General features: G+C 56.4%; 1 protein-coding gene across 4 annotated transcripts in view; it reads left to right on the top strand.

Annotated features, from left to right (window-relative positions):
* The window catches only part of MAP2K3 (mitogen-activated protein kinase kinase 3), a 31,596-nt gene extending 7,006 nt beyond the window's left edge, over window positions 1-24,590 (top strand). For 2 of the 4 annotated variants that reach the window (XM_025361238.1, XM_025361240.1), the window contains exons 2-12: window positions 7,427-7,493; window positions 7,891-7,939; window positions 9,572-9,685; window positions 9,892-10,011; window positions 11,194-11,310; window positions 12,232-12,283; window positions 13,477-13,604; window positions 14,102-14,179; window positions 21,483-21,622; window positions 22,855-22,900; window positions 23,511-24,590. In XM_025361238.1, coding sequence (XP_025217023.1) covers window positions 7,427-7,493; window positions 7,891-7,939; window positions 9,572-9,685; window positions 9,892-10,011; window positions 11,194-11,310; window positions 12,232-12,283; window positions 13,477-13,604; window positions 14,102-14,179; window positions 21,483-21,622; window positions 22,855-22,900; window positions 23,511-23,594 — 995 coding nt within the window. In that variant the 3' untranslated portion in view covers window positions 23,595-24,590. Of the gene's footprint in view, window positions 1-5,091; window positions 5,217-7,426; window positions 7,494-7,890; window positions 7,940-9,571; window positions 9,686-9,891; window positions 10,012-11,193; window positions 11,311-12,231; window positions 12,284-13,476; window positions 13,605-14,101; window positions 14,180-21,482; window positions 21,623-22,854; window positions 23,250-23,510 lie in introns of those variants that run through there. The other 2 variants (XM_025361239.1, XM_025361237.1) reach the window with 2 other exon arrangements.
* Window positions 24,591-24,836: the final 246 nt, after the last annotated feature.

Below are 24,836 nucleotides of genomic sequence, written 5' to 3'. Positions count from 1 at the left end.
AAAAAAAAAAAAAAAAAAAAAAAAAAAAATAGAAGTAGTGATAACAATGAAGCACAGATGGTGTTTGTTCAGAAGGTTTGTTTTCCGTTCTGCAGTAGCAGCAGCACTGGCCTGTCGACAGTGCAGGTGGCCGGGATGGCCTTGCTGACCTTGTGCTGGGCCCATGTGGGGACCTTTGGAGCACAGCCCACGATCCTAGTGCAAGGAATGTCCCATTCTTCTGATGCCCTGGGAGGGCTGAGCATCTCTTGTGGGTCCCCTCCCCTGTCATGGCCTCTTAAAGCCTGAGCATGGGGTCTACCCCACAGTGTGGGAGCCTGGGGCCAGAGTCCCACCCATCTGACCCATTTTGTGCCAGGGATTTTGTGTGCGTGGACTTGTTTTTTTTTTTTTTTTTGAGATGGAGTCTCGCTCTGTCGCCCAGGCTGGAGTGCAGTGGCGCGATCTCTGCTCACTGCAAGCTCCGCCTCCCGGGTTCACGCCATTCTCCCGTCTCAGCCTCCCGAGTACTTGGGACTACAGGCGCCCACCACTACGCCCAGCTAATTTTTTTGTATTTTTAGTAGAGACGGGGTTTCACCATGTTAACCAGGACGGTCTCGATCTCCTGACCTTGTGATCCGCCTGTCTTGGCCTCCCAAAGTGCTGGGATTACAGGCGTGAGCCACCGCGCCCGGCCCATGGACTTGTTTAGTCTTCATGGCTACCCAGCGACCTGGGTGTGTTATCATCACCCCATCTTAGGAGTGAGTAAACCGAGGCCTGGTGGGACGGTCACCTGCTCAAGGTCACGAAGGACTGTCCTGGGAGCATGGCTTTATCTTTACAACTCCTGACCCTTGCTCATCCTTTCCCAGAGGTCGTGGCCCCTTCACCGGTTCGTGGAACATCAAGGGAGGAAACCGAGGTGTGCACAGAGAGGGAGAGCGGCTGGCTCCGAGGCCGGCACGGGCCGACGCTGTGATGGTTGCTCCGCTGAGGTGTGGGGAAGGCAGGAGCTGGGGCCCAGGCTGGGGACCTCTCTGCTGCTGCACTGGTGCTTTACCTCAGGTGTGTCCCAGGGCCCCTGGTGTCAGCGTCTGCACTGGACAGTCTCTGAGGCACCGTCTGGCCCGAGCAGCCTGCTGCTGGGGCTCTACTGTGCTCAGTGAGCCTGGCTGCCCCTTCAGACGGAGCAGGGCACTGGGGTTGGCTTAAAGTAGGTCTCTTTGTTTCTTCTTTTCTTTAAATTGCCTGCACTTGAGTAACCTTTATCGCACAGGGCAGGAATCTCAAAGGGACAAAAAGACAGTCTCTTGTTTTTCCTTGGAATACTCTGTGCAGAGACCAGCATTTTCTTTCCTTTTTTTTTTTTTTTTTTTTTTTGAGACAGGGTCTCACTGTGTTGCCCAGTGGCACAGTCATGGCTCACTGCAGCTCAGACGATCCTCTCACCTCAGCCTCCCAGGTAACTGGGACTGCAGGCACACACCGCCACACCCACTACATTTTTGTTTTGTTTTATTTTTTGTAGAGTCGGGATTTTTGTCATGTTGCCCAAGCTAGTATTGAACTCCTGAGCTCAAGTAATCCACCTACTTCGGCCTCCCAAAGTGCTGGGATTACAGGCATGTGCTGCGCTATCACGCCTGGCTAATTTTTGTATTTTTAGTAGAGACAGGGTTTCACCATGTTGGCCAGGCTGGTCTCAAACTCCTGACCTCAAGTGATCCTCCTGCCTTGGCCTCCCAAAGTGCTGGGATTACAGGCTTGAGCCACCTCGCCTGGTCTGACCAGCATTTTCTTTCTCACACTGCTGTCCTCCTGCTGCTCTTGGCTCTTCCTGTCCCTGGGAGGCCGCTTCTCACATCCTGCTGAGGACCTGCAGGATCCTCACCAGTTCCATGTGCCAGCCTTTTGATTCTATAAACCCTGGGCCTCAGTTTCCCCATCTGCAGCATGGAGATCACATTAGTACCTGCCTCAAGGGGTTGCTGAGAGGATCAAATGAGATGTAATGAAAGTAATTTGCACAGGCCAGGAGCATAGTAGGTGCTCACTAAATGTTAGTGGGTGTTGTAGTGTGGGGGTGAGCCGCTCAATGTGGAATTTCTGGGTACAGAAGAATGGACATTTTGATGGTCATGGGGCATGGAGGACCCAGACTGGTGAGGTCTGGCCATGGGAGGCCAGGCCGTACCCTGATGCCCGCAGCCACCTGCTGTGGGCCCCCTGTCTTTCACACACCTTGTGCCCAGGCCACTCTGCCCAGGGTCCTCCCGTGTTGCCTCCTTCTCTCCTCAGCGAAGCCCACGCCTCTGGCCCTTCCCTATGTCCTTTCCTCCAAATCACAAGTGGTTCCATGTTGCAGGCGGGCCATGGTTGTCTCTGCTGGGCTGTGGGCACTGGGCAGGAGGACCCTCTGGCAGCCATGGGTGCGCCTGTGCAGCTTAGCACCTGGCCTCCCACTGGATGTTAGGGGTGCTCCCGAGCCGTACCAGTCTGGAGCATCACCAGGGAGGGGGCACTGCCAGGTAGGTAGGCTGGGGGTCTCCAGTGCTCTATAGGTGAAGAAGTCCCCGTAGGGTGGAGAGGTGGGGAGGGTGTGAGGCCCTAGAGGCCAGGCCCTGACCAAGTGGCCTCGCACAGCCGGGCAGAGGCAGGGCAGGGCTGTGGAGGGCAGAGCCTTGGTCACTCCTCCTCACCCTAGCCTGCTGCACTCCTACGAGGTGAGGATAGAGAAGGTAGGGCCTGCAGTGGCCGTGTGTGAGGCCGGATGGGACAGCCTGGGCATGGCATGGAGCAGGCGCTTGGGTAGATGGGAGTACCTTCTCCTTGTCCTGCATCCTCTCCAGAGCCTGAGACAGGGGCCCCAGGACCTCAGGGCAAGGGGCCCTGCCTGAAGGTGCATGGCCACCCCCTACTGCCCGCAGGTGCTTGTCAGTGGCGCATGCAGCGCCTCAGGACCTCTAATGGCACCTGTCCTGGGGACAGGGGCCAGCGTCTGGCAGATCGCAGCCAAACGCATTCACTATCGAGGTACATCTGCCCACGCAAAAGCCTGCGCCCACTTCTCAGGGCCTCAGTTTCCCCCGTGCCGTGGAGTGGGCTGGCTTTGTTTCTGTCCCTCTGAGGGACCCTGCGGAATAGAGGTGGCCTGGGGCAGGGCGGCGCCTCTTGCTGTTCACATCTCCCAGCCCCTGTGGCTCCTTCCCTGGCGGGCCCAGCACTTCTACAGTGGAACAGGGACCTCCTGGAACATCCAGAAGTCAGGTGAGGGCAGTGAACTAGGAGCAGGGGTTACTTCTGTTGTCGGAAACCTGGTGATGCTCCTTCACGTGGCGCGGCGTGGTGTGGCACGGCGTGGTGTGGCGCAGCGTGGGGGCTGTCTTTATGAGTGGAGGCAGAGCAGAGTCTGTGAGGCGGGGTTGTCACCTTGCCCCTGTGGGTGACCGTTAGAGGGCCACACAGCTCAGTCTCCCCAGGCCCGGGATGGAAGGAGGAGCCGAAGTGGGGGCCCTGCCCTCAGGCTGTTGCTGTTTGGATGTTGGAGCCGGGCAGACCTGCCTTTATGGCCACTCCTCACCAGATGCCCACCGTGTGGCCTCTCTGAGTCGCCTCTTCTCCCGCGTGCTTGGTACAACAGATACGTGAACCTCCCCTGCTCCCTCGTGGAGTCACTGAGAGGGTGGACAGGGATGGTCTGGGGCTGAGGGTGGTGTTATCTCCGGAGCTGTGCACTCCCAGATGGCCCCATCGAATCTCCACGCGCCAGGCATTGCTACGGCATGGCGCTGATAACCCCGGGAGGTTGGTCTGTAGTCTCCGCTTCACATACGTCCAGAGAGGTGAAGCCACTTGCCTGAGGGCACACAGCAGGGAAGGGGCAGGGTTGCAGTTGAGCCCAGGCCTTGGCTCCAGAGCGTTTGTTCGCAGGTGATCTGCAGACTGGCTGGCTGAGATGGTAACGCAGAACGGCCACCTACGGGACTCCACAGCAGAGAAACCAGCAGGCCACAGGGAGAGCCGGTCACTGGGGCCTGAGCGGTCAGGCAGCCTCTCCGAACTGGTGAAAGGCAAGACCATGTGGCAGCTGGGACAGTCGCAGGGAAGAGCATTTCAGGCAGAGGGAAGGGCATGCGCGAAGGCCCTGCGATGGGAAAGCAGGTGTCTCGTTCAGAGAAGGGCTCACTCGAGGGTCGGGTCTCTAGTGGGGGGTGAGTGGGAGGAGATAGGGCAGAGCTGCCACGGCCAGTGAGAGTTGTGTCCTAGTCTGGGGGCACCTCTCTTTACCTGTGGTGTAGCCTCAGGTCAGTGGCTGAATTCTGGTCAGTTTCCGTTTCCTCACCCCTGCCTGGGGGCTGCTTTGAGGCTAGAGTATGCGGAGGACACCCCAGGACACCCCAGGACACCCCGTGCCAGGAACCAGGACAGGCGGGCTTGTCATGGGTTGCCAGTGGCCGCCGAGAGCCTCTGTTTGTTGTGGTGACGGTCGCCACAACGGCTGCACCTGGGCAGCCCTGGGCTGCCTGGCCATCTGGGCCCAGCTCTGACGTCTGTGGCAGCCTGAGGCCTGTTTCTGGGCTGTCTCCATGACGGCCTCACCCACTCCGTCTGACAGCTGGGTGGCTTCCCTGCGGAGCCTGCGGCCCTCCTGATGCAAGTCCGGGTGTCCCCAGCAGACAGGTGGATGCAGAGGCCAGGCCATATATACCCCCCAGGACTGTGAGGAGCGTGGTCCCCACCCATCCAGCCCATATGTGCAAGTGCCCTTGACAGGTGGGGAAACTGAGGCTTGGTGAAAGGGGGGCACATGATACAACATCCCCAAATCCCAGGGCGTGAGGTGGGTGGCAGGCTGGGCCAGAGGGACCAAGAGCAGAGAGAGTGCAGGGAGGGTGTGGCGTGGACCCCACAGGAAAAGGATGGGACTGCAAGGGGCTGGGGCAAGGTCAAGGCCCAGGGTCTCTGTGCAGAGCTTTCATTTTTAACAGAAAATATTTTATATTCTGATTACAAAAAGCCTGACATCAGGAATAAAAGCTATCTGTAATTCTCATTACTTAGGGCAGTTTTTTTTTTTTGTTTTTTGTTTTTTTTTCACCTCTGCAGAGAGGCTGGTCATATCCATGGTGACCATTTATGGGCCACAACAGGTCCCCATCTGCGCAGTGAACCCTGTGCTGAGCGCCTTGCAGACGTGGTTTTGCTTCGTCCTGCAGCACCGTGCGGGGCAGGTGGGTGGCATTTCTGCCTCGAGCTGTTTTGTACATGAGGAACCCAAGGTACAGAGGAGGGCACCACGCCAGGATCGCAGAGCTGGGGTTTACTATGGCTGCCCTATGCCAAGCCCAGAGCCCCTGAAGTTCAGAGCCTTTGGCCCAGAGGCAGCATAGAAGTGGTCTCGGGAGCTGCGGGCCCTGTGTGCCATGGTTTCTCCTGTGAGAGTGTGCTGAGCCTCTGCGTCTCCAGACTCTGTTGCCGTTTCTTGTTGAGCATGAGACTTGGACCCGTCCTTCAGCCTCAGGGAGGGCTCCCTGTGGCAGGGGTGCTGTGAGCCGTGGCCTGGCCTGTGGGGGTCTCCAAGTCAACAAACTCAGGAGGGACTGTAGCCAGAACCCTGACTTGCTGCGCAGCCTGGGGCAAGTGGCTTCACCTCTCTGAGCCTGTTTGCCAGGTAAAGTGAGGTTGAGAGCCCCTCCCTGTGGGGCTGTGGGAGCATCTGGAGTCACAGATGAGAAGGGCCCTGCCTGTGGCCAGTGCTGTGGCTCTGACAGACTCGCCGTGAGACCCGTGCAGTCCCGGACAGCCAGGGTGTTGCTGCATCTTAAAATGAGTTAAAAAGCCTCACACAGGAGTAGTGACTAGGCAATTGATTCACCGGGTGAGCGGTTAGCAGGCAGGCACCCAGTGCATGTGGCGGCAGCTGCCGCTGCTGCCTCTGTCTGTGGATGCCGTTGTTTCCTGAAGCCTCTGGGGCCTGGCAGCGGGGTCCCCGGGGCGGCTTTGGTGGAAAGGCTGCAGGTATCTGCTTGCCTGGCCCCTGCACTCTGCCCACCTGCCCCAGGATGGACCCTGGGACCCCTGTCCCCGCCAAGGCTATTCTGTTTCCTGTTGTTCTGGCCTTGTCTTCCTAGTGGCAGTAACCACCCTTTGCCCTCCGTCCGGGCTGGGTTGGCTACTGGGCCCCAGTGCGTGGCTCTCAGATGGGGCCACAAGTCTGCGTTGCACTGTGGCCAAGGCTGGATCTGAACCTGACTTGGAGGCGGCTTTAGAGACTGGGGTCTTCTTGGCAGGTGGCAGCAGGGCCATGGGCAGTTTCCAGGCCCCAGTGCCAGCAGCCAGGCTGAGCCAGCAGCAGTGAGTGGGAGGTGGTGGGTGAGGGCCAAGGTGTGGCAGGACCATGCTTGGGAAATGGGGCAGAAGCTCTCGCAAGGGCAGGAATGTGGCCAGCATGTCTGTACTGGGTGGTCTCGGGGAGCTGTGTCACTCCCAGCCCTGCTGCCTGATGGTGCCAGAGCGCCAGGTGACCCTGCCATCTCTGATCCTTGCTTCTCCTGCCTGTGGAATGGCGGCTATGCCTTCTTCAAAGGGCAGCCCTGACTACAGGGAGCTCCCTCGGCATGCCAGCCCCACTGTGCCTGGAGCCCCAGAAATGCTGACCCTCCGTTAGTACCAGCTGAGTGCTGTGCACCTGGCCATGCTCCTGCAGCCAGCCTGAGAGGTGTGGACACTGGGGCCTCTCACCTGCCCCCAGGGGTGGAGTGAGGAAGGTACTGCCCCAGGACTGTGGCCTGCCCAGTGCAGGGGAGGGGAGAGAGCCAGCACTTTTCAGGGGAGGGAGAGAAACGGGCATCAGGTGTTGGCCTCCAGGGTGAGCAGGGCCAGGCAGAGCTAGCCTGGAGGGCAGCCTGGGCTGGAGTCCCCGCTTGCTCCACCGCCTGTTGCCCTCTCTGGCGGCCTGGCCTTCCTCATCTTGGAGGTAGTGTGAGCCTCATCCTGCTACCTGCGGCCATGAGGCCCCTGCACAGTGGCTGCTGCGGGTGCTGGCTGGACCCCTGCTGGGCCCCTCTCACCCCACGTCCCGTTGGCTAGTCAGGCAGGGCAGTGAGGACACCTCACAGATGGGGAAACTGAGGCCCAGGGAGGTACTCAAGATGTGCCCAGTGGGCAGGGCTGAGATAAGGCCCTGGGCTCCAGCCTCTAGGCCTGGGTCTGTCCTGCTCTGTTCCCCTGCAGGGCTGGTGGGCCTCCTTCCTCCCTTTGAAGGCCTCACGGTCTGGCTTGGAGAGAGGGGGCTCCCGGCAAGGGTGATCGCAGAGGCTGGCATCCTTGTGGGCCAGGGCCTGAGTCATCCCTGTCTCCATCTTTGCCCAGCCCAAGGGGAGTGCAGGGGACATTGATGACTGAGGGATAGGCCAGAAGCCTCACCTTCTCTCCATTCTAGGAAAATCCAAGAGGAAGAAGGATCTACGGATATCCTGCATGTCCAAGCCACCCGCGCCTAACCCCACGTGAGTCTGCCTCAGTTTCTCCCTGGCTCACCCTGGAGAGGCTTCCCGAACAGGGCTCAGTGGAAGGAGTGAGAGGCAGGTGGGGCCAGCTCTGCTTTGCCTCGTCCTGTCCTGGGCAGCACCTGCTGTGGGTCCAGCTAGGTGACAGCTGCTGGGGTTCATGCAGCACCATCTGCTCTGCTCTGCTCACTTCTCACCCCGTCTTGGAGGCTCCATGAGGCCGTGCCCAGCTCGTGTAGATGCTCAGCAGCCAATGAGAGGAGGTGGTCCAAGGAGGTGCCTCCGGGGCAGGATATACCTGGTTCCCACGCCAGGCCCCACACTGGCCCATCTACTGCTGCTCTTGGAGGAAGGGTGTGGTTCTCTCTGAAACTCATGGAGTCTTCTTTCTCCACAGACCCCCCCGGAACCTGGACTCCCGGACCTTCATCACCATTGGAGACAGAGTAGGTGCCAGCCGCCACCCCTGCAGGGCCTCTCACTTCACCTGACGAGTGGGTAGGGCTGACCCTGCAGGGTCACTATGCGGGGAGGTGACTGAGGGGTCAGAGAGGTCAGGCTGTGGAGAAGAGTGTTGTCCTGCGCTGCTGGCTGTGTGGCCCTGGGCCACCCACTCTTTGACCCTGCTGGAGGGAATGAGGACCATTGGCTGCCTGTCTGGAGCTTGGCGAGCTCAGAGCTGGTAGGAAGGTTTCTGAGCTGAGAGCACGGGCCTGCACCTCATCCTAGCCCTAGCGGAGAGTACTGAATGTGCAGGCTTCTAGGCCTCCCTGGACCTGCTGGATCATTCCCTCAGGCCAGCACCTAGGAAACCTGCATTTTCTGCTTCCAGAAGCCTCGGAAGGGCACTAGCCATTGAGAATCCTGTCTCAGGGACCGTGTTATGCCCAGGTCCTCCCAACAGAAACCCTACTCCCAGGCCAGGTGCAGTGACTGACACCTATAATCCCAGCACTTTGGGAGGCTGAGGCAGGAGGAGGATCACTTGAGCTCAGGAACTCGGGACCAGGCCTGGGCAACATGGCGAAACCCTGTCTGTACAAAAATACAAAAAATTGGTCAGTGTGGTGGTGCATGCCTGTGGTCCTGGCTACTTGAGAGGCTGAGGTGGGAGGATCACTTGAGCCCAGGAGGTGGAGGTTGCAGTGAGCCATGATCATGCCACTAGCCTTCAGCCTGGGTGACAGAGTGAGACCCCGTTTCAAAAAAAAAAAAAAAAAAAAGAGCTGGGCGCGGTGGCTCACACCTGTAATCCAAGCACTTTGGGAGGCCGAGGCGGGCAGATCACCTGAGGTCAGGAGTTCAAGACCAGCCTAGCTAACATGGTGAAACCCTGTCTCTACTAAAATACAAAAATTACCCCAGTGTGGTGGCAGGCGCCTGTAATCCCAGCTATTCAGGAGGCTGAGACAGAATCGCTTGAACCCAGGAGGTGGAGGTTGCAATGAGCCGAGATCACCCCATTGTACTCCAGCCTGGGTGACAAGAGTGACACTCTGTCTAAAACAAATAAAAGAAACCCCACTTCCTAGGCCTGTCCTTGACGATGCCCCCTCCAGGCTGTCGCACCCCCTGACACTCACCACCTGCTGTCCTGTTCATCTACTTGCTTGTTCCTTTTTGTGTCCCTCCCAAGAGAGGGACACATCTGTGAAGGCAAGACTTGTTTTGTTGTCACTGTGTCCCCAGTGCCTAAAACACATTGTGGGTGCTTGGTAAACAGTTTTTGAATGACTCACTCATTCCAATCAGCTGAGTGGGGTTGGGGAAAGAGGGACAGGGCCCCTCTTTCTCAGAGCTCTGCCTGCTGGCGGGGCATTTCATGGGTGTCTTAGTCACACTCCAGAGCAACCTTGGGGTGTTGGCACTGTGCCTATTTTATAGAGGGCAATGTGAGGCTCAGAGAGGTTAAGTGACTTCCTGAGGGTCACACAGCAGGGAGTGGTGGGTATGAGGTTTGAGCCCAGATCTAACCAGCTGGTCCTCTTCATGCTGCCTAGCTATCTCCACTGGGTGAGGGGTGAGGACTGGCTTCCAGCTTGGTGGCCGCTGACTCTCTCTCTTTTCCATCCCTCAAGAACTTTGAGGTGGAGGCTGATGACTTGGTGACCATCTCGGAACTGGGCCGTGGAGCCTATGGGGTGGTGGAGAAGGTGCGGCACGCCCAGAGCGGCACCATCATGGCCGTGAAGGTGAGCAGGGCCTGGAGGCACCTGGGAGGGCTCCCTGGAGGAGGCGAGCTGAGCCCTGCCATGGGGCCCTGCCTGTCCCTCTCAGTGACCAGTACCGAGCCCAGGCTTTTTGGGGCACACTAGGCAGTGGCCCTCTGAGCTCCTGGCCCTCCTGTCATGAGAGGTTGCTGCCACAGCAACCTCTGAACGGCAGTCCTTCCCTGCAGCGGATCCGGGCCACTGTGAACTCACAGGAGCAGAAGCGGCTGCTCATGGACCTGGACATCAACATGCGCACGGTCGACTGCTTCTACACTGTCACCTTCTACGGGGCACTGTTCAGAGAGGTGTGTCCTCGCGTGGTACAGCTGGGGAGCTCCACCTCCCACCCATCAGTCGCCTGCAACCCACTGTCACTCAGTCCCTCCAGTGTGCCAGGTGCTGGGGACACGGGGAGCCACCCGGGGCCAGCGTGGCTCCCAGAGGCACCAACCCTGCCAGACCACTGGGCTCCCCCACCTCCTGGCTGTTCCTGTCCTGCTCGGTGCCTCAGTTTCCTTGTCTGTCAAATGAGGCTGGTGGTTGTGGGTGCCTCCTAAAGTTGACACGGAAGTTAAATGACATGGCCTGGGGCCTGGCATTCGGCTGCACTCAGTTCTGCCTGTGTGACCATTCGCATCCCCATGGCATACGGGGCGTGGGGTGCCTGAGCAGGCAGTGGCCGTGGAGATACGAGATCTGGGTTCTAGGTTTATGGGCAGGATGGGGTGTGTGCTGAGGGAGTGACTGAGGCTGGAAGGGTGGAGCTGCCTTCCGCCAAGCCGGGTGGGTGTGGGTGAGCAGGGAGGCTGGGAGCCTGGGCGATGCTGGGCTCATACTGGTTGCTTTCCCCTCAAGGAGCTGTGGCAAGGTCAGGGCATCTGAGTCCAGCAATCGGGCAAGGTCAGGGCTGCCTCACCTGGCCTCACTCTTCACTCATGAAGAGCTCAGCATCCCCTGTGCCAGCTCCTAGCCAATGGGGCCCCTGCAGCCTGCGGGTGCCCCCTGCGCATCTCCTAACTTTCCTGTCAGGAGGGTCCTCAGGAGTTCACTGGGGAAGAGGGAGCAGGTCCTTGCAGGCAGGGAGCCATCTGCCAGGGTCAGCTGGCATGAAGGTGTCTGTCGGTCCGCAGGGCCGGCTGTTGCCGTGGAGCTGGTGCAGGCGCATCCTGAGGCTCTGGTGGAGGGACCCAGTGAGGCTCTGTGCTAATCCCCCTCCTCCCTGGAGACACCTGGAATTAGGGATTAGATGGAGGAGGCTGGCACCCGAACCTGGCAGTGCAGGCAGAGCTGGAGGGTGGGGAAACGTGGGCAAGTGGAGGGTGGGGAGAAGCGGGCAAGTGGGGGGTGGGTGGGAGCCCAGTGAACTGTGGCTGAGTGGGTGGGCACACATTGAGGAGGGGGCTGGGGCTGGGGCTGGGGCAGGCCGTGCAGGTGGTGCCGACACAGGCAGCCCGGCAGCCTGGCTGAGCTCTGGGTGTCACCCACAGGGAGATGTGTGGATCTGCATGGAGCTCATGGACACATCCCTGGACAAGTTCTACCGGAAGGTGCTGGATAAAAACATGACAATTCCAGAGGACATCCTCGGGGAGATTGCTGTGTCTGTGAGTGGCCTGGGTGGGCTGGGGGTCCCAGGTGCGTAGGCAGAGGCCCAGCCCTTCCAGCAGGCATGGAGCCTGCCAGATACTGGTGTCTTGGGCAGAGCTGGGCATCAGTGTGCCCCCTGAGCCTCGGCAGCTGCCCTGCATAGGCCCTTCTCCTCCACCCCAGACCAGAGCCTTCACGCTTAGGAGACCTCGGCTCCTGGGGCTCCTGGAGCCCCACAGATTTGGCAGATCCAGATGTCTGAGCCATTGATTCCAACTCTTGAGTTCCAGACCATTTTTTTTTTTAAAAAGGAATTTAGTATTAACAACAGCATCATACTGAAAATGCCCCGGGGCAGCTCACAGAGGTACAAGCTAAGTTGAGGGAAAGGTTAGCATCCAAAATGTGTGCTTTTTGAGTCTCAAAAGTCCTTGAGGGAGGGCAGCAACACTGGGCTTGAGCATCCCAGTAGCCAAAGGAAAAAGGAAAATAGAACTAGTGACACTGGTTCAATCCTCACTGCATCTGGAAACATTTACAATATATGCCTGCCTCAGGCTCCCCACCCAGCCTTCCCAAGGGAAATGGCTCCAAGCTGCTAGAATACTGGCTCTGCCACGGGAGGGAAGATGGGACAGGAAGGCTGCCAAGAGCTGGCTTTTACCCAAGAAGAGCCTGGCAGGCAGTGATGATGGCTCCCTGGGAGGTGAGCCTGGGAGGGTGAGAGGAGGCAGGAGGCTGAGTGTGTCTGCACAGGGATTGTTAGGATGCTGAGGCAAATGCCAGGACAGGGCAGGAGGCTGGGGTGAGGAGGTGCCTAGCCTGTGCAGCGGGAGCAGGAGACAGGTGGACATGGATGGGGTCTTACTGCTGTCGTTGTTGACATGACCAGCAATAACAGAGTCCTGTCTCTTCCCTCCTCCCCACCCCACCACCAGATCGTGCGGGCTCTGGAGCATCTGCACAGCAAGCTGTCGGTGATCCACAGAGGTCAGTGCCCGGCAGCCACCCAGGCACGGTGCAGCCAGTGGGAGGGATCCCAGGCCAAGGCGGGTAGACGTCTCCCTATGAGCAACTGAGGCTCAGAGAGGTGATAAGTTGTGACGTGCCCAATGGGGTCCCAGCCGCTTTCCACCTGCAGCCCTGCAGCTGCCTCCCCTCATGTTTGCTGGTGTTCGAAGCAAGGACTGGCTTTACCTTTGTCCTGAGAAAGGTGGACCGGGTTCTGTTCTAACGTATAGTTTACAAATCGTGAAATTCCAGCACAGAGTACGTATAATCACGTTCACACGCATGCAACCACCTCCCTCCAAGATGCAGGATAATTCCCTCACCCCAGCCCAGAATGTTCTCTTGGGCCCCTTCTCTGCCATCCCTCATGTGCCTAAGGCAGCCACAAGTCTGGTTTTCCCATGGTGAGTTGGTTTCGCCCTTTCTGGAACATCAGCCTCACTAGCTTGATGTTTCTGGACCCACCCGGGTCTGGTGTGGTGTTGGTTTGTTCCTTTTTGCTGCTGAGCACAAGTCTATTTTTCCAGATTTACGGCTTTTCAAAAAATGAATTAGGCTTAGTTCCCATTGACCACTGGGTGCCCATCCCAGCCTCCGCCTCCAGGTCACTGTGGTTGGCGTTTGGCACGGAACCTTCTGGTCCTTTTTATGTGCATTTCCATCTTTACATACATCCCCATGGAGGGCACGCGGATACGAGTGCGCTTTTGCATGGAGAATCCCTGCTAGGCTGGTCTCCCATGCTGGTCTGTGGGGCCTCCATGTCCAAACACACAGATCCTGCCTCCCAGGCTTTAATTGATCCTGCTGCCCTCTGGGAGCACCCACACATGCCAGGCTCTCACTGCACCTCACGTCTGGAGGGCAGAGGCAGGCGCGGCGCCCCCAGCAAAGCACCTGGAGTCCTGCCTTCTTTGCAGTGGCTTGGCTGGGCTGGGCACGTCCTGGCTATTCCCTGAGGACCAAGTATGACCGTCAGCTAGCCCGACACCTCCTGCAGCCTCAGTTCCCTGGTCCGACCCTTGGGACCCTGGTGGAACCTGCCCACTGGGGCGTGGGAGGGGGCACAGGAGGGGTCTTGGGTGAGGGAGGGGGACACAGCTGTGCAGAGCATGGCACCTGCCTCCAGTCATGCTCCACAGACGTGGCTGAGGCATGTCCTTTCCTGGCAGATGTGAAGCCCTCCAATGTCCTTATCAACAAGGAGGGCCATGTGAAGATGTGTGACTTCGGCATCAGTGGTTACTTGGTGGACTCTGTGGCCAAGACGATGGATGCCGGCTGCAAGCCCTACATGGCCGTGAGTGGTCCCCAAGTCCCCCAGGCTCAGGAGAGGATGGGGCGGGGAGAGATCTGCCCAAATCAGCCACCCCGGCCATGCCCTCTACCCGTCGGGCAGAGCCTCCCCACACTGCGTTTCCTACCATAGTGGGGCCACCTGTGTCTTGCTGCCCAGGGGCAGCCCTTCTGTTCCCTGTTGTTAACTGACCCCCACAGCGCCCCCGTTGGGTGATAAGCTGCATGAACAACCTCCACGGAGGACAGTGGTGGGCTGTGCCGGTCCCGCCCCGCCCTCATTGTCAGGAGGGCCTTAGGGGTCTGCTCCCAGGTAGGGGCAGCCCGAGGCAAGGGTTGGGCCTTCTAAGCATGACGCAGGCCCTCCTAGCCTCAGTTTCCTCCCCTGTCACATGGGCAGGTGGGCTAAGCTGGGCGCTCAGTTTGGGGATTGGGAGGCAAGGCCTAGCCATCGGAGCTTACCTGGGGCGGGTGTTCACGCCTCACTGTTCCCTCCTGCAGCCTGAGAGGATCAACCCAGAGCTGAACCAGAAGGGCTACAATGTCAAGTCCGACGTCTGGAGCCTGGGCATTACCATGGTACTGTGTGGGGCCAGAGCCTGCCCTTGGTGGTCAGGTGGGGTGGGTGGAGCCGTGCCTGGGGCCCTGAGCTTTTGGGGGACTCCTCAAATAGTTTAGGCTCTGGGAAGAAGTATTGGCTTCAAAATCTGAGAAGAAAACATGCCATCAGAAATTACCATCGATTTAGGGGAACGTCCTAGGGTCAGGGTCACTCATCATGAAGTCCTGGGCACTTTGTGATATGGTGGCCACAGGGCTTTCTCTGGAGTTCTTGGTGCTTGTTGAGAAATCACAGCCAATCCCAAATTATGTGAGTTCCTGGTATGTAAATCATGCAAAAGCAAGATGGTGAAGATGTTTTCAAAAATATTTCATAGCAGAAGGTTTGTTGCCAGTGGCGTGCTGGTACCTTGCTGTGGAGTGGTAGGAAGGGTGGGTGGACTCTCAATCCTGGGCCTGCGGAGGCCAAAGGCATCCCTGGCTTGGGTAGGGTGAGAGCAGATGCGGCAGAAGTCCAGGTGTAGGGATGGGCCCAGAGCCATTGCTTCTGGAATTGCCTGGCAAAACCCCGTGCCTTCCGTGTCGGGGCTCAGGTCAAGGTGTGGGTGAGCCTGCTCTGACTCCCATGTGCATAGTGGATTGGAAGGATGGGAAGACCACCAGGGTGTGTCCCCCAGCCAGGGCTAGGAAGTTGTGCAGGAGATGCGTGGAAGGACGATGCCATCAGCAGGTAGGGCTCAGGCCGGTGGCCTTGGCCAGCTGCGTGGCTTGGGACCAGTGGAGTTTTCTGGGCATCAGCTCCTTCCCTGCCCAGGGAAGCCTGGCCCAGGACATTCCTGCTTGTCCCCAGTCCCTTTGACTATTTGGTGTTGGGGATGAGGCCGTCAGAGGAAATCAGTAAGATGTGGTGAGAAGCAGTAGCGGGGTGTTTTCCAACACTACAACCCATTCTCAGATTCTCCAGACGCCCACCTAGTGTCCTGCAGTTCTGTTCAGTTCTCATGCTACCTGGAGTTCGCACAGACCTCACATGTTAAGGGCTCTCTCCCACCAGACTGCCCCCAACATCACACACCGGTTGGAAGTAGCGGGTCTCCCATACTACTGGACTGACCCGCTACAAATTGGGGTTTCCCACGACCCTCTCCTAAGGTTTGATAATGGCTCACAAAACTCAGGAAAACACTTTACTTGTGTTTACTGGTTTATCAGAAAGGATATAACTCAGGACCAGCCAGGTGGAAGAGACTCATGGGGGGAGGGGTGTGAGTATGGGGTGCAGAGCTGCCATGCCCTCTCAGGGCCTGGCACCCTCCTGGTACCTCCCTGTGCTTGCCCAACCTACAGGCTCCTCAAGCTCATGGAGTTTTATTGTTGTTTTTGACACAGAGTCTCACTCTGTTGCCGAGGCTGGAGTGCAGTGGCACAGTCTCAGCTCACTGTAACCTCTGCCTCCTGGGTTCAAGCAATTCTTGTGCCTCAACCTCCCGAGTCGCTGGGATCACAGGCACCACCATGCCCAGCTAATTTTTGTATTTTTAGTGAAGGTGGGGTTTTGCCATGTTGGCCAGGCTGGTCTCGAACTCCTGACCTCAAGTGATCTGCCTTCCTCAGCCTCCCAAAGTGCTGGGATTACAGGCATGAGCCACCGCGCCCGGCCTCACATGGAGAAGTTATTTTTGAGAGAGAGTCTCACTCTGTTGCTCAGGCTGGAGTGCAGTGGTGCGATCGCAGCTCACTGCAGCCTTGAACTCCCAGGCTCAAGCCATCCCCCCACCTCAGTCTCCCAGGTAGCTGGAACTACAGGTGTGTGCCCCCACGCCCAGCTAATTTTTTAAATGTTTTGTAGAGGAGTCTCACTATGTTGCCCAGGCTGGTCTTGAAATCCTGGGCTCAAGCAATCTGCCCACCTCGGCCTCCCAAAGTGCTGGGATTATAGGCACAAGCTACCGCACCCACTGAAAGTTTTTATAGAGCACAGTCTGCAGCCCCCTCCTCTCAGTGTCAGTTGGCGGGTGATGCTGAGAGTTCCCACCCTGTATAATCAGCTAGGTTTTCTGGGCAGCAGCCCGGTCCTGAGGCTGTCTAGGGGCCTTACCCTGAGTCACCTTATTAGCATAAACTCAAGCTCCTTGTGGATAACAAAACCACTCCTGTCACTCAGGAAATTCCAAGGGTTTTAGGAGCTCTGTGCCAGGAACAAAGACCAAATAAATTTCTGTTGATGCCACAGGGGTGGAGAAGAGTGGGGCAGGTGGGGGTGGCCCTGGGGACAGGTGGAAGGCCACTGTTGCAGATGTGGAGGCCTCTGCAAAGAGGGCATCCTGCTGACCTGAGGGCAGGGTAGACCAGGGGGTGCAGGTGCAAAGGCCCTGAGGTGGGGCTGTGCCTGCTGTGTGCCTGGGTAGCCAGGTCAGAGGAGAGGGAGGGAGGGTTGGGAGCGAGGTAAGAGAAGTGTCTGGTGGGTAGAGAGTTGACGCGGGTGTTGTGGGTTTTATTGGTGTTGCTGCTACCATCGTTATTATCATCATGTGGTTGGAACTTTATTTATTTTTTATTTTTATTTGTTTGAGATGGAGTCTCACTTTGTTGCCCAGGCTGGAGTGCAGTGGGACAATCTCGGCTCACTGCAACCTCTGCCTCCTAGGTTCAAGTGATTCTCCTGTCTCAGCCTCCCAAGTAACTGGGATTACAGGCTTGTGCCACCATGCCCTGCTTTTTTTTTTTTTTTTTTTTTTTTGAGACAGAGTCTCACTCTGTCGCCCAGCCTGGAGTGCAATGGCACGATCTCAGCTCATTGCAACCTCCACCTCTCAAGTTCAGGCAAATCTCCTGCCTCAGCCTTCCCAGTAGCTGGGATTATAGGCGTAAGCCACCACACCTGGCAAATTTTTGTATTTTTAGAAGAGATGGGGTTTCGCCATGTGGGCCAGGCTGGTCTCAAACTCCTGACCTCAGGTTATCTGCTTGCCTCTGCCTCCCAAAGTGTTAGGATTACAGGCATGAGCCACTACGCCTGGCCTCTTTTTTTTATTATTTTTTTATTTTTTGAGGGAGTCTCACTCTGTTGACCGGGCTAGAGTGCAATGGCGCAATCTCAGCTCACTGCAACCTCCGCCTCCCAGGTTCAAGCAATTCTCTTGCCTCAGCCTCTCGAATAGCTGGGATTACAGGTGCCTGCCACCACGCCCAGCTAATTTTTGTATTTTTAGTAGAGACAGGGTTTCGCCATGTTGGCCAGGCTGGTCTCCGACTCCTGACCTCAGGTGATCCACCCACTTCGGCCTCCCGAAGTGTTGGGATTACAGGCATGAGTCACCACGCCCAGCCTTGAGCCACTGCACCTGGCCTGTGGCTGTAACTTTATAAACAGTGTATCTGTAGACAGTGACTGGGAAAGACTCAAAGTCGAAATAATTTTGTCAGAGAGGTGGGACTGGGCCATACCTTCAATTTTCGTTAATTGGCGACATGTAATTTTTCAATTAAACTTTTTTTTTTTTTGAGGTGGAGAGGAATATTCAGCCTGAAGGCAGGTGCTGTATCTGCAATAATAGTTTTCCAAGTCCTAGGTTAGATGCAAAGGACAAGTTCTTGCTGTATTTAGACTGCACAGAACTGGTTGGATATTAGAGACCCCGCTCATGACCACCTCACACATACACACACCCTTATGTCCCTTCCCCACCTCTCTGTCTCCCTTCCATCTGTCCATCATCATTATTGGGCCCACCATGGCTAGTGGCCTTCTGATGTAGCTGATGGAACTTGGACAAGTGTATGCTAAGTGTATATTTCAGTTGTCAAATATTGCATAGCAAACCACCCCAGAACCTACTGACCCAAACCAATGGCAGTTTCTTATTTCTCATGTTTCCACCATTGTGGCTGGGCTCAGCTGGATGGCTCTTCTGCTGTACCTGGCACTGGCTGGGGTCATGGCTGGGCTGGGCTGGGCTGGGCTGAAAGTCCCAACACGACCTCACAAACATGGGCCTCCTCTGCCTGGCCTCTCCATGTGACTTACTCACCTTGGCCTGCTCCCTGGGCTTCAGAGCATGGCAGTGTCAGCAGAGTTGGAGTTCTTTCGTGATGACTGGCATCCAAAAGGAAGTCTCCTGAAGTGCTAGGCCTAGAACTGGCACAGCATCACTTCTGCCTCCTTGTTTGGTCAGCAAGTCACAGGCCAGCTTAGGTTCAAGGACAGGGAATGCTCCCGGCTTGATGGAGGATCAGCAGGCGCACACAGGGAGGTGGAGGTGAAGGTGGCCTCTTTGGGCACAGGTTAGGTTTTTCTCCCACAAGTTACAAAAGTAGTGGAAACCTAACACAAAAATACAGAGGCAAAGTAAGGGGAAAATGACTGTAGTTAGCTACCTAGAGACACCTCTTACCCCATTTCAGTGCCAATGTTGTGCATTATATTATATATATAATATTTTTATTATATATATTTATATAAAATACATTTTATTATAATTTAGAGAAATATGAACAATATGTAATGCTTCTCTTTTTTGTTGTTATTGAAACAGAGTCTCGCTCTGTTGCCCACACTGGAGTGCAGTGGTGTGATCTTGGCTTACTGCAACCTCCGCCTCCCAGGTTCAAGTTATTCTCCTGCCTCAGGCTCCCGAGTAGCTGGGACTACAGGCGTGTGCCACTATGCCCGGCTAATTTTTGTATTTTTAGTAGAGATGGGGTTTCACCATGTTGGCCAGGCGAGTCTCAAACTCCAGATTCTGATCCACCCACCTTAGCCTCCCGAAGTGCTGGGATTACAGGTGTGAGCCACTGCGCCCAGCCTCGTAATGCTTCTTTCTAAAAAGCTTTTTTATTTTTATTTTATAGCATTACATATTGTTCATATTTTTCTCTCTCTCTGTTTTTTTTTTTCTCAGACGTAGTTTTGCTCTTGTTGCCCAGGCTGGGGTGCAATGGTGCAATCTCGGCTCACCACAACCTCTGCTTCCCAGATTCAAGTGATTCTCCTGCCTCACTCAGCCTCCCAAGTAGCTGGGATTACAGGCGTGCGCCACCACATCTGGCTAATTTTGTATTTTTAGTAGAGACGGGGTTTCTCCATGTTGGTCAGGCTGGTCTCGAACCCCCGACCTCATGTGATCTGCCCGCCTCGGCCTCCCAAAGTGCTTGGATTACAGGTGTGAGCCACAGTGCACGGCCAATTTCTCTAAATTGTAATAGACTCCTGTGTGTATCTCTTCCAAAGACTCCATAAGCATCTGCCACCATTCACTCACCCTGTCTGCTGATGAGGGATGTTTCCCTTGTTCCTGATGTTTTCCTTCCATTTGAAATTCTTGGCCATCCTGGGGAAGTGACTGGTGAAACAGAGTCGGGAGAGTCACCCTGGGTGGGACCCTGGTCTCGGCCTCACCCCATCCTGCAAGGGCCCCAGCGCTCTCTTGGCATTGGCTTTTTCCCACTCACTGCACACGCCTCAGGATGCCAGTGGGAATCACCCAGAACAGACAGGGGTCATGCCAGGGATGGCCCTTGGCCAGGAGCGAGTGCTGACTGGGCGCTGGCCTGTTAGTGTTGTCGCTGGGGAGTCACAGGGGTGTGACTATGATCCTGGCTGGGTCTCCGCCCCCACAGTGGGCCCCCCCCCCCCCGGTGCTGGACATTCAGGCTGCTTCTAAACATTTCCTGGCAGATAACACCATATGGCACATCTTTGTGCCCGGAGGCTATTTTTGTTGTTTTTCACTTTTTGAGCTTTTTTTGAGACGGAGTCTTGTTCTGTCGCCCAGGCTGGAGTGCAGTGGAGTGATCTTGGCTCACTGCAACCTCCACATCCCAGGTTCAAGCTATTCTCCTGCCTCAGCCTCCGGAGTGGCTGAGATTACAGGTGCCCTCCACTATGCCCGGCTAATTTTTTGTATTTTTAGTAGAGACGGGGTTTCACCATGTTGGCCAGGCTGGTCTCGAACTCCTGACCTTGTGATTTGCCTGCCTCCACCTCCCAAAGTGCTGGGATTACAGTCATGAGCCACTGCGCCCAGGTATTTTTGAGTTCTTTAGAAAAAATAAAGGAGTACGAGGTTGAGGATTTGGACACTTCTGGTTTTCTAGTTATAACTCTCATGGCCACTGGCCCTTCTCCTGCAGCTCATGTGGGGTCCTTGCTTTACATATTGCAGTCAGTGAAAATTCTAAGAGAAAAGCCCCCCAAATCGGTATGGTTTTGTCCTGTGAACACACGTGTACACATGCACACACACACAGTGGGCCCTGCCTGTGTGGGTATGTTTGTGTCCGAGCTGGAAAGAGCCTCTAGCTTGATGGGAGGCACGTTCTCAGCACAGTCCTTAGGGTCCTGTCCAGGCTCCAGTTGCCAGCGCCAAGCGTTTGTGCTGAGGTCTCTTCCGTTCATCATGGTGAGGACGGCCATCAGCGAGGGCCCTTGTGCTGGAGCCTCGGAATTCTCTGTTCTTCCAGGCTGGAACCGGGGCTGACATGACTTGTTTTTTCCATCCAGTCGTCATGACTGGAGCCCAGACTAGTCCTAGCTAGTCCGTCCCTTCCATGATGACTTCTTGCCAACCACAGGGAGGACACAGGGCTGGGAGCTTGGAGCGAGTACAGAGACCCACCGGCCCGATGTCACCCACAGGAAATCCGGATCCAGCAGGGCACATGTGGCCACACAGGCCACTTGTCTAGGAGGGAAACTGCTGGGGCCCTGCAGAAGATGAGGCTGCAGGCTCACGGGTGCAGAGGCGAAGCAACCTTATGGTCTCACAGTCTGTCTGTGGCCTTGGGGACAGCCGTGTGTGTGTGTGTGTGTGTGTGTGTGTGTGTGTGTGTGTGTGTGTGTAGCATTTCCCGTGTGCCTCCTCTGTGAAAACAGCAGCCCAAATAAATGACAGCAGATGCTGAGGTCTGAGATGGTCAGATGTTAGGGCGGGGAATGGCTGTGACCACCTGGGACCTGCCCACCTGGCTCATGAGGCTGCGGCCCGAGGTTGCCACCTCCTCAGATTTTTCCAGAGCAGCTGGAACCTGCATTGTTTTGTAAAATCTTCAGAATTCAGGTTGTCTGAAAACCCAGTGATGGTCCCACCAGTCCCGGCATTGGACGGATCTGCTTCCTGAGCTGGGTCCTGCTGGCTGGGTGGGAGGAGCTAAGAGCTTTCTTGCCTTTGTCCTGCTGGGCTGTGATAGGGAGATGAGCTGTGCAGCTTTGAGGCCTGGCTCTGGGACCAGGATGGGTGGGAGCCCCCAACCCTGGCTCCTGGGTGCAGAGCGTGGGTGTATCTGGGGCCAGGGCCTCTGACCCCCCCTGTCACCGCTGCAGATTGAGATGGCCATCCTACGGTTCCCTTACGAGTCCTGGGGGACCCCGTTCCAGCAGCTGAAGCAGGTGGTGGAGGAGCCGTCCCCCCAGCTCCCAGCCGACCGTTTCTCCCCCGAGTTTGTGGACTTCACTGCTCAGTGGTGAGTCTTGGGTGCTGCTGAGCACCTGTCACTGCCCCTCCCTGGCCAGATCCCTGCACCTTCCTGGGCCCTGTTCCTTTTTGTTTTAGCAAATAAACCCCCAGATGACATGGCATCGAAATATGTAAGGCAGAAACAGCTGGAGCATGAGGCGCATTTGACAAAACGATGGTCCCGGTGGGAGATTTTAATATAGTTCTTCCAGAAGTGGACAAATCAGACAGACTGAAAAGAGAACAAAGTGTATGGAAGATTTGAACACAAAAAACAAGTTTGCTTTTATTGATGTCTAGAACTTTGTACCAAATGAAAGAATGCCCCACAGGAGCCTTATAAAAATCATGTTTGAGAGGCTGGGCGCGGTGGCTCACGCCTGTAATCCCAGCACTTTGGGAGGCTGAGGCGGGCGGATTACAAGGTCAGGAGTTGGAGACCAGCCTGATCAACATGGGGAAACCCTGTCTCTACTAAAAATAGAAAAATTAGCCAGGCATGGTGGCGTACGCCTGTAATCCCAGCTACTCAGGAGGCTGAAGCACGAGAATCGCTTGAACCCAGGAGCCAGAGGTTGCAGTGAGCCTGAGCCGAGATCATGCGACTGCACTCCAGCATGGGCGACAGAGCGAGATTCTCTCTTAAAAAAAAAAAAAAAAAATCATGTTTGAGGTTACAGAGGGAATAAGGAAGAAGGCAAAGTCATACAGACCAACTTCTCTGACCATAATTAAACAGAGCGAGAAATGGGTAAGGAAGAAGCGGCCGGGTGCGGTGGCTCACACCCATGGTCCCAGCACTTTTGTTGTTGACCATAATCAGCAACAGAGGAGCCCAGCAGTGTCCCTGGGCAGTCTGACCCCTTTAACTGGGGACTAACCTCTCCCAGAACCCATGATAAGGAGTTTTCTCTCCTGACCGAGGATACCAAGTGTATGCTTGTTAGGCAGAACATTGCAGTCCCATTTTGGTGTTGATATGGAAATTCCTAGGTCACTATGGAGACAAGAAAACCAGGACCCCAAGAGCCAGAGAAACTTGCTGCGAGTCTCTAGTTTGCCCCTATGAATGCCCCTCCACCCTGGGAGAAGCCCTGGACACTCCTGTCCCTTCTTCCCTGGGTGCACATGTCCCCTGCTGCCAGGCCTGGGGCAATCCCAGAGTGGCTTGGCTGGCCCTCGGGGCTGGGCTTCCTTCCTCCCTGCCAGCCTGGCCACAGCTGCACTCTTCTCTCCTAGCCTGAGGAAGAACCCCGCAGAGCGTATGAGCTACCTGGAGCTGATGGTGAGTATGGGCGGGAGGTGCCTGCCTTGCTCTTCGGGGCTGGCTGGGGCTGGGTGGGGCTCTGGGCAGAGGGCTACGTCCTGCACACAGATGGGTAGCTCCTCCGGCTGGCCCTGTGTTCACTCCTTTAGGTGCTCGGTCATTTGTTTGCTCCTGCATACCTGGCTCCCTCCTCCCTCCTTCCTGCATGCCAGGCCCTGGGAAGGATACACAGGCAGTGTGTGACAGAATGGGGCAGAGGGGCCAAGGGTGGCATCAGGGAAGGCTTCATGGAGGAGGTACCATTTGAACTGAGCCTGGAAGGATGAATAAGGGTTATCTGCTGACGGAGAGGCTGTCCCAAGCAGAAGGTCCAGCATGGGCAGAGGCCTGACGTGTCGGGGAAAAGGGAGGTCAGTGTGGCTGGAGAGTGACCACAAGAGAGCTGAGGAGGAGCCACAAATGCCATTGTGACTGTCATGGAGGGCCTCCTGGGGGTGGAGGTCCTAGAAGGATGAGTAGGATTTTGCCAGTCAGGAGGAACACTTGGGCTGGAGCTGGTTGGGGAGGAGTGGCCACCTCCCCCTCCCGCTACCCCCTCCATGGTGACTGTGCCTTCTGTCACCCCCAGGAGCACCCCTTCTTCACCTTGCACAAAACCAAGAAGACAGACATCGCTGCCTTCGTGAAGGAGATCCTGGGCGAAGACTCATAGGGGCTGGGCCTCGGACCCCACTCCGGCCCTCCAGAGCCCCATAGCCCCATCTGCGGGGGCAGTGCTCACCCACACCATAAGCTACTGCCATCCTGGCCCAGGGCACCTGGGAGGAACCGAAGGGCCTGCTCCCACCTGACTCTGCAGCGAGCCATTTGTCCCAAGTGCCAAAGAAGCAGACCATCGGGGCTGCCAGCCAGGCCCTTGTTGGCCCCACCAGTGCCTCTCCCTGCTGCTCCAAGGACCCGTCTCCAGCTGCTGAGATCCTGGACTGAGGGGGCCTGGATGCCCCCTGTGGATGCTGCTGCCCCTTGCACAGCAGGCTGCTGGTGCCTGGGTGAATGGGCCACTGCCTTGCCCAGCCTGGATGCCACCCAAGTTGTACATTTTTTTAATTTCTTGACTGAATGGACTTTGCACACTTTGGCCCAGGGTGGCCACACCTCTATCCCGGCTTTGGTGCGGGGTACACAAGAGGGGATGAGCTGTGTGAATCCCCCAAGACTCCCATGAGGGAGATGCCATGAGCCGCCCAAGGCCTTCCGCTGGCACTGGCGAACGGGGCCTCTGCGGGGCACACTGGGTCACCCAGTCCTGCCTGCCACCCTAATCGGTGTCATTCACCTTTTCGTTTTTTTTTAATTTATCCTCTGTTGATTTTTTCTTTTGCTTTATGGGTTTGGCTTGTTTTTCTTGCATGGTTTGGATCTGATCGCTTCTCCCCCACCCCCTAGGGTATCAGCCTCGCCCTCTGCTCAGGCTGGGGTCCAGTGGGAGGGGCCCAAGATCTCTGCTCAGAGACGTGCAGGGGGAGCCTTCCCGCCCACTCTCCCTGAGGACTGGCTCAACGGGGGCTATGGGTTTGCTTTGGTGTTGTTTTTAAAAAAAGAAAATATATTTTTTTGAAAAAACGACTGCCCATCCTAGGTCCTTTCCCTGATAGGTTGGGGCAGTTACCTGGTTGCTGTTTTAATTAAAAAAAAAAAAAGAAAAGGATTAAAGGTTGTGTGAGACTCCATATGACACCTGCGAGCCCCCCTCTTACTTGGGGAAGGTTGTGGCCCCTCGAGGGACCCTTGCCTCTGTGCTTAGGGGAAGGAGGGTTGCCAACCCATCAGGCCCTTCTACATCTGAGGACACAGGCCCCCAGAGGGCTGTGACGAGGTAACATCCTGTGATCATCCAGGCACCAGGCCCTGTACTGACGCTAGACAGAGCAGCGAACACACAGGCCCAGCCCGC

Source organism: Theropithecus gelada, chromosome 16, assembly GCF_003255815.1.
Source record: "Theropithecus gelada isolate Dixy chromosome 16, Tgel_1.0, whole genome shotgun sequence".
Taxonomy (NCBI): domain Eukaryota; kingdom Metazoa; phylum Chordata; class Mammalia; order Primates; family Cercopithecidae; genus Theropithecus; species Theropithecus gelada.
Note: the sequence above shows the minus strand (reverse complement) of the source record. Positions and strands in the feature narration are given on the sequence as shown.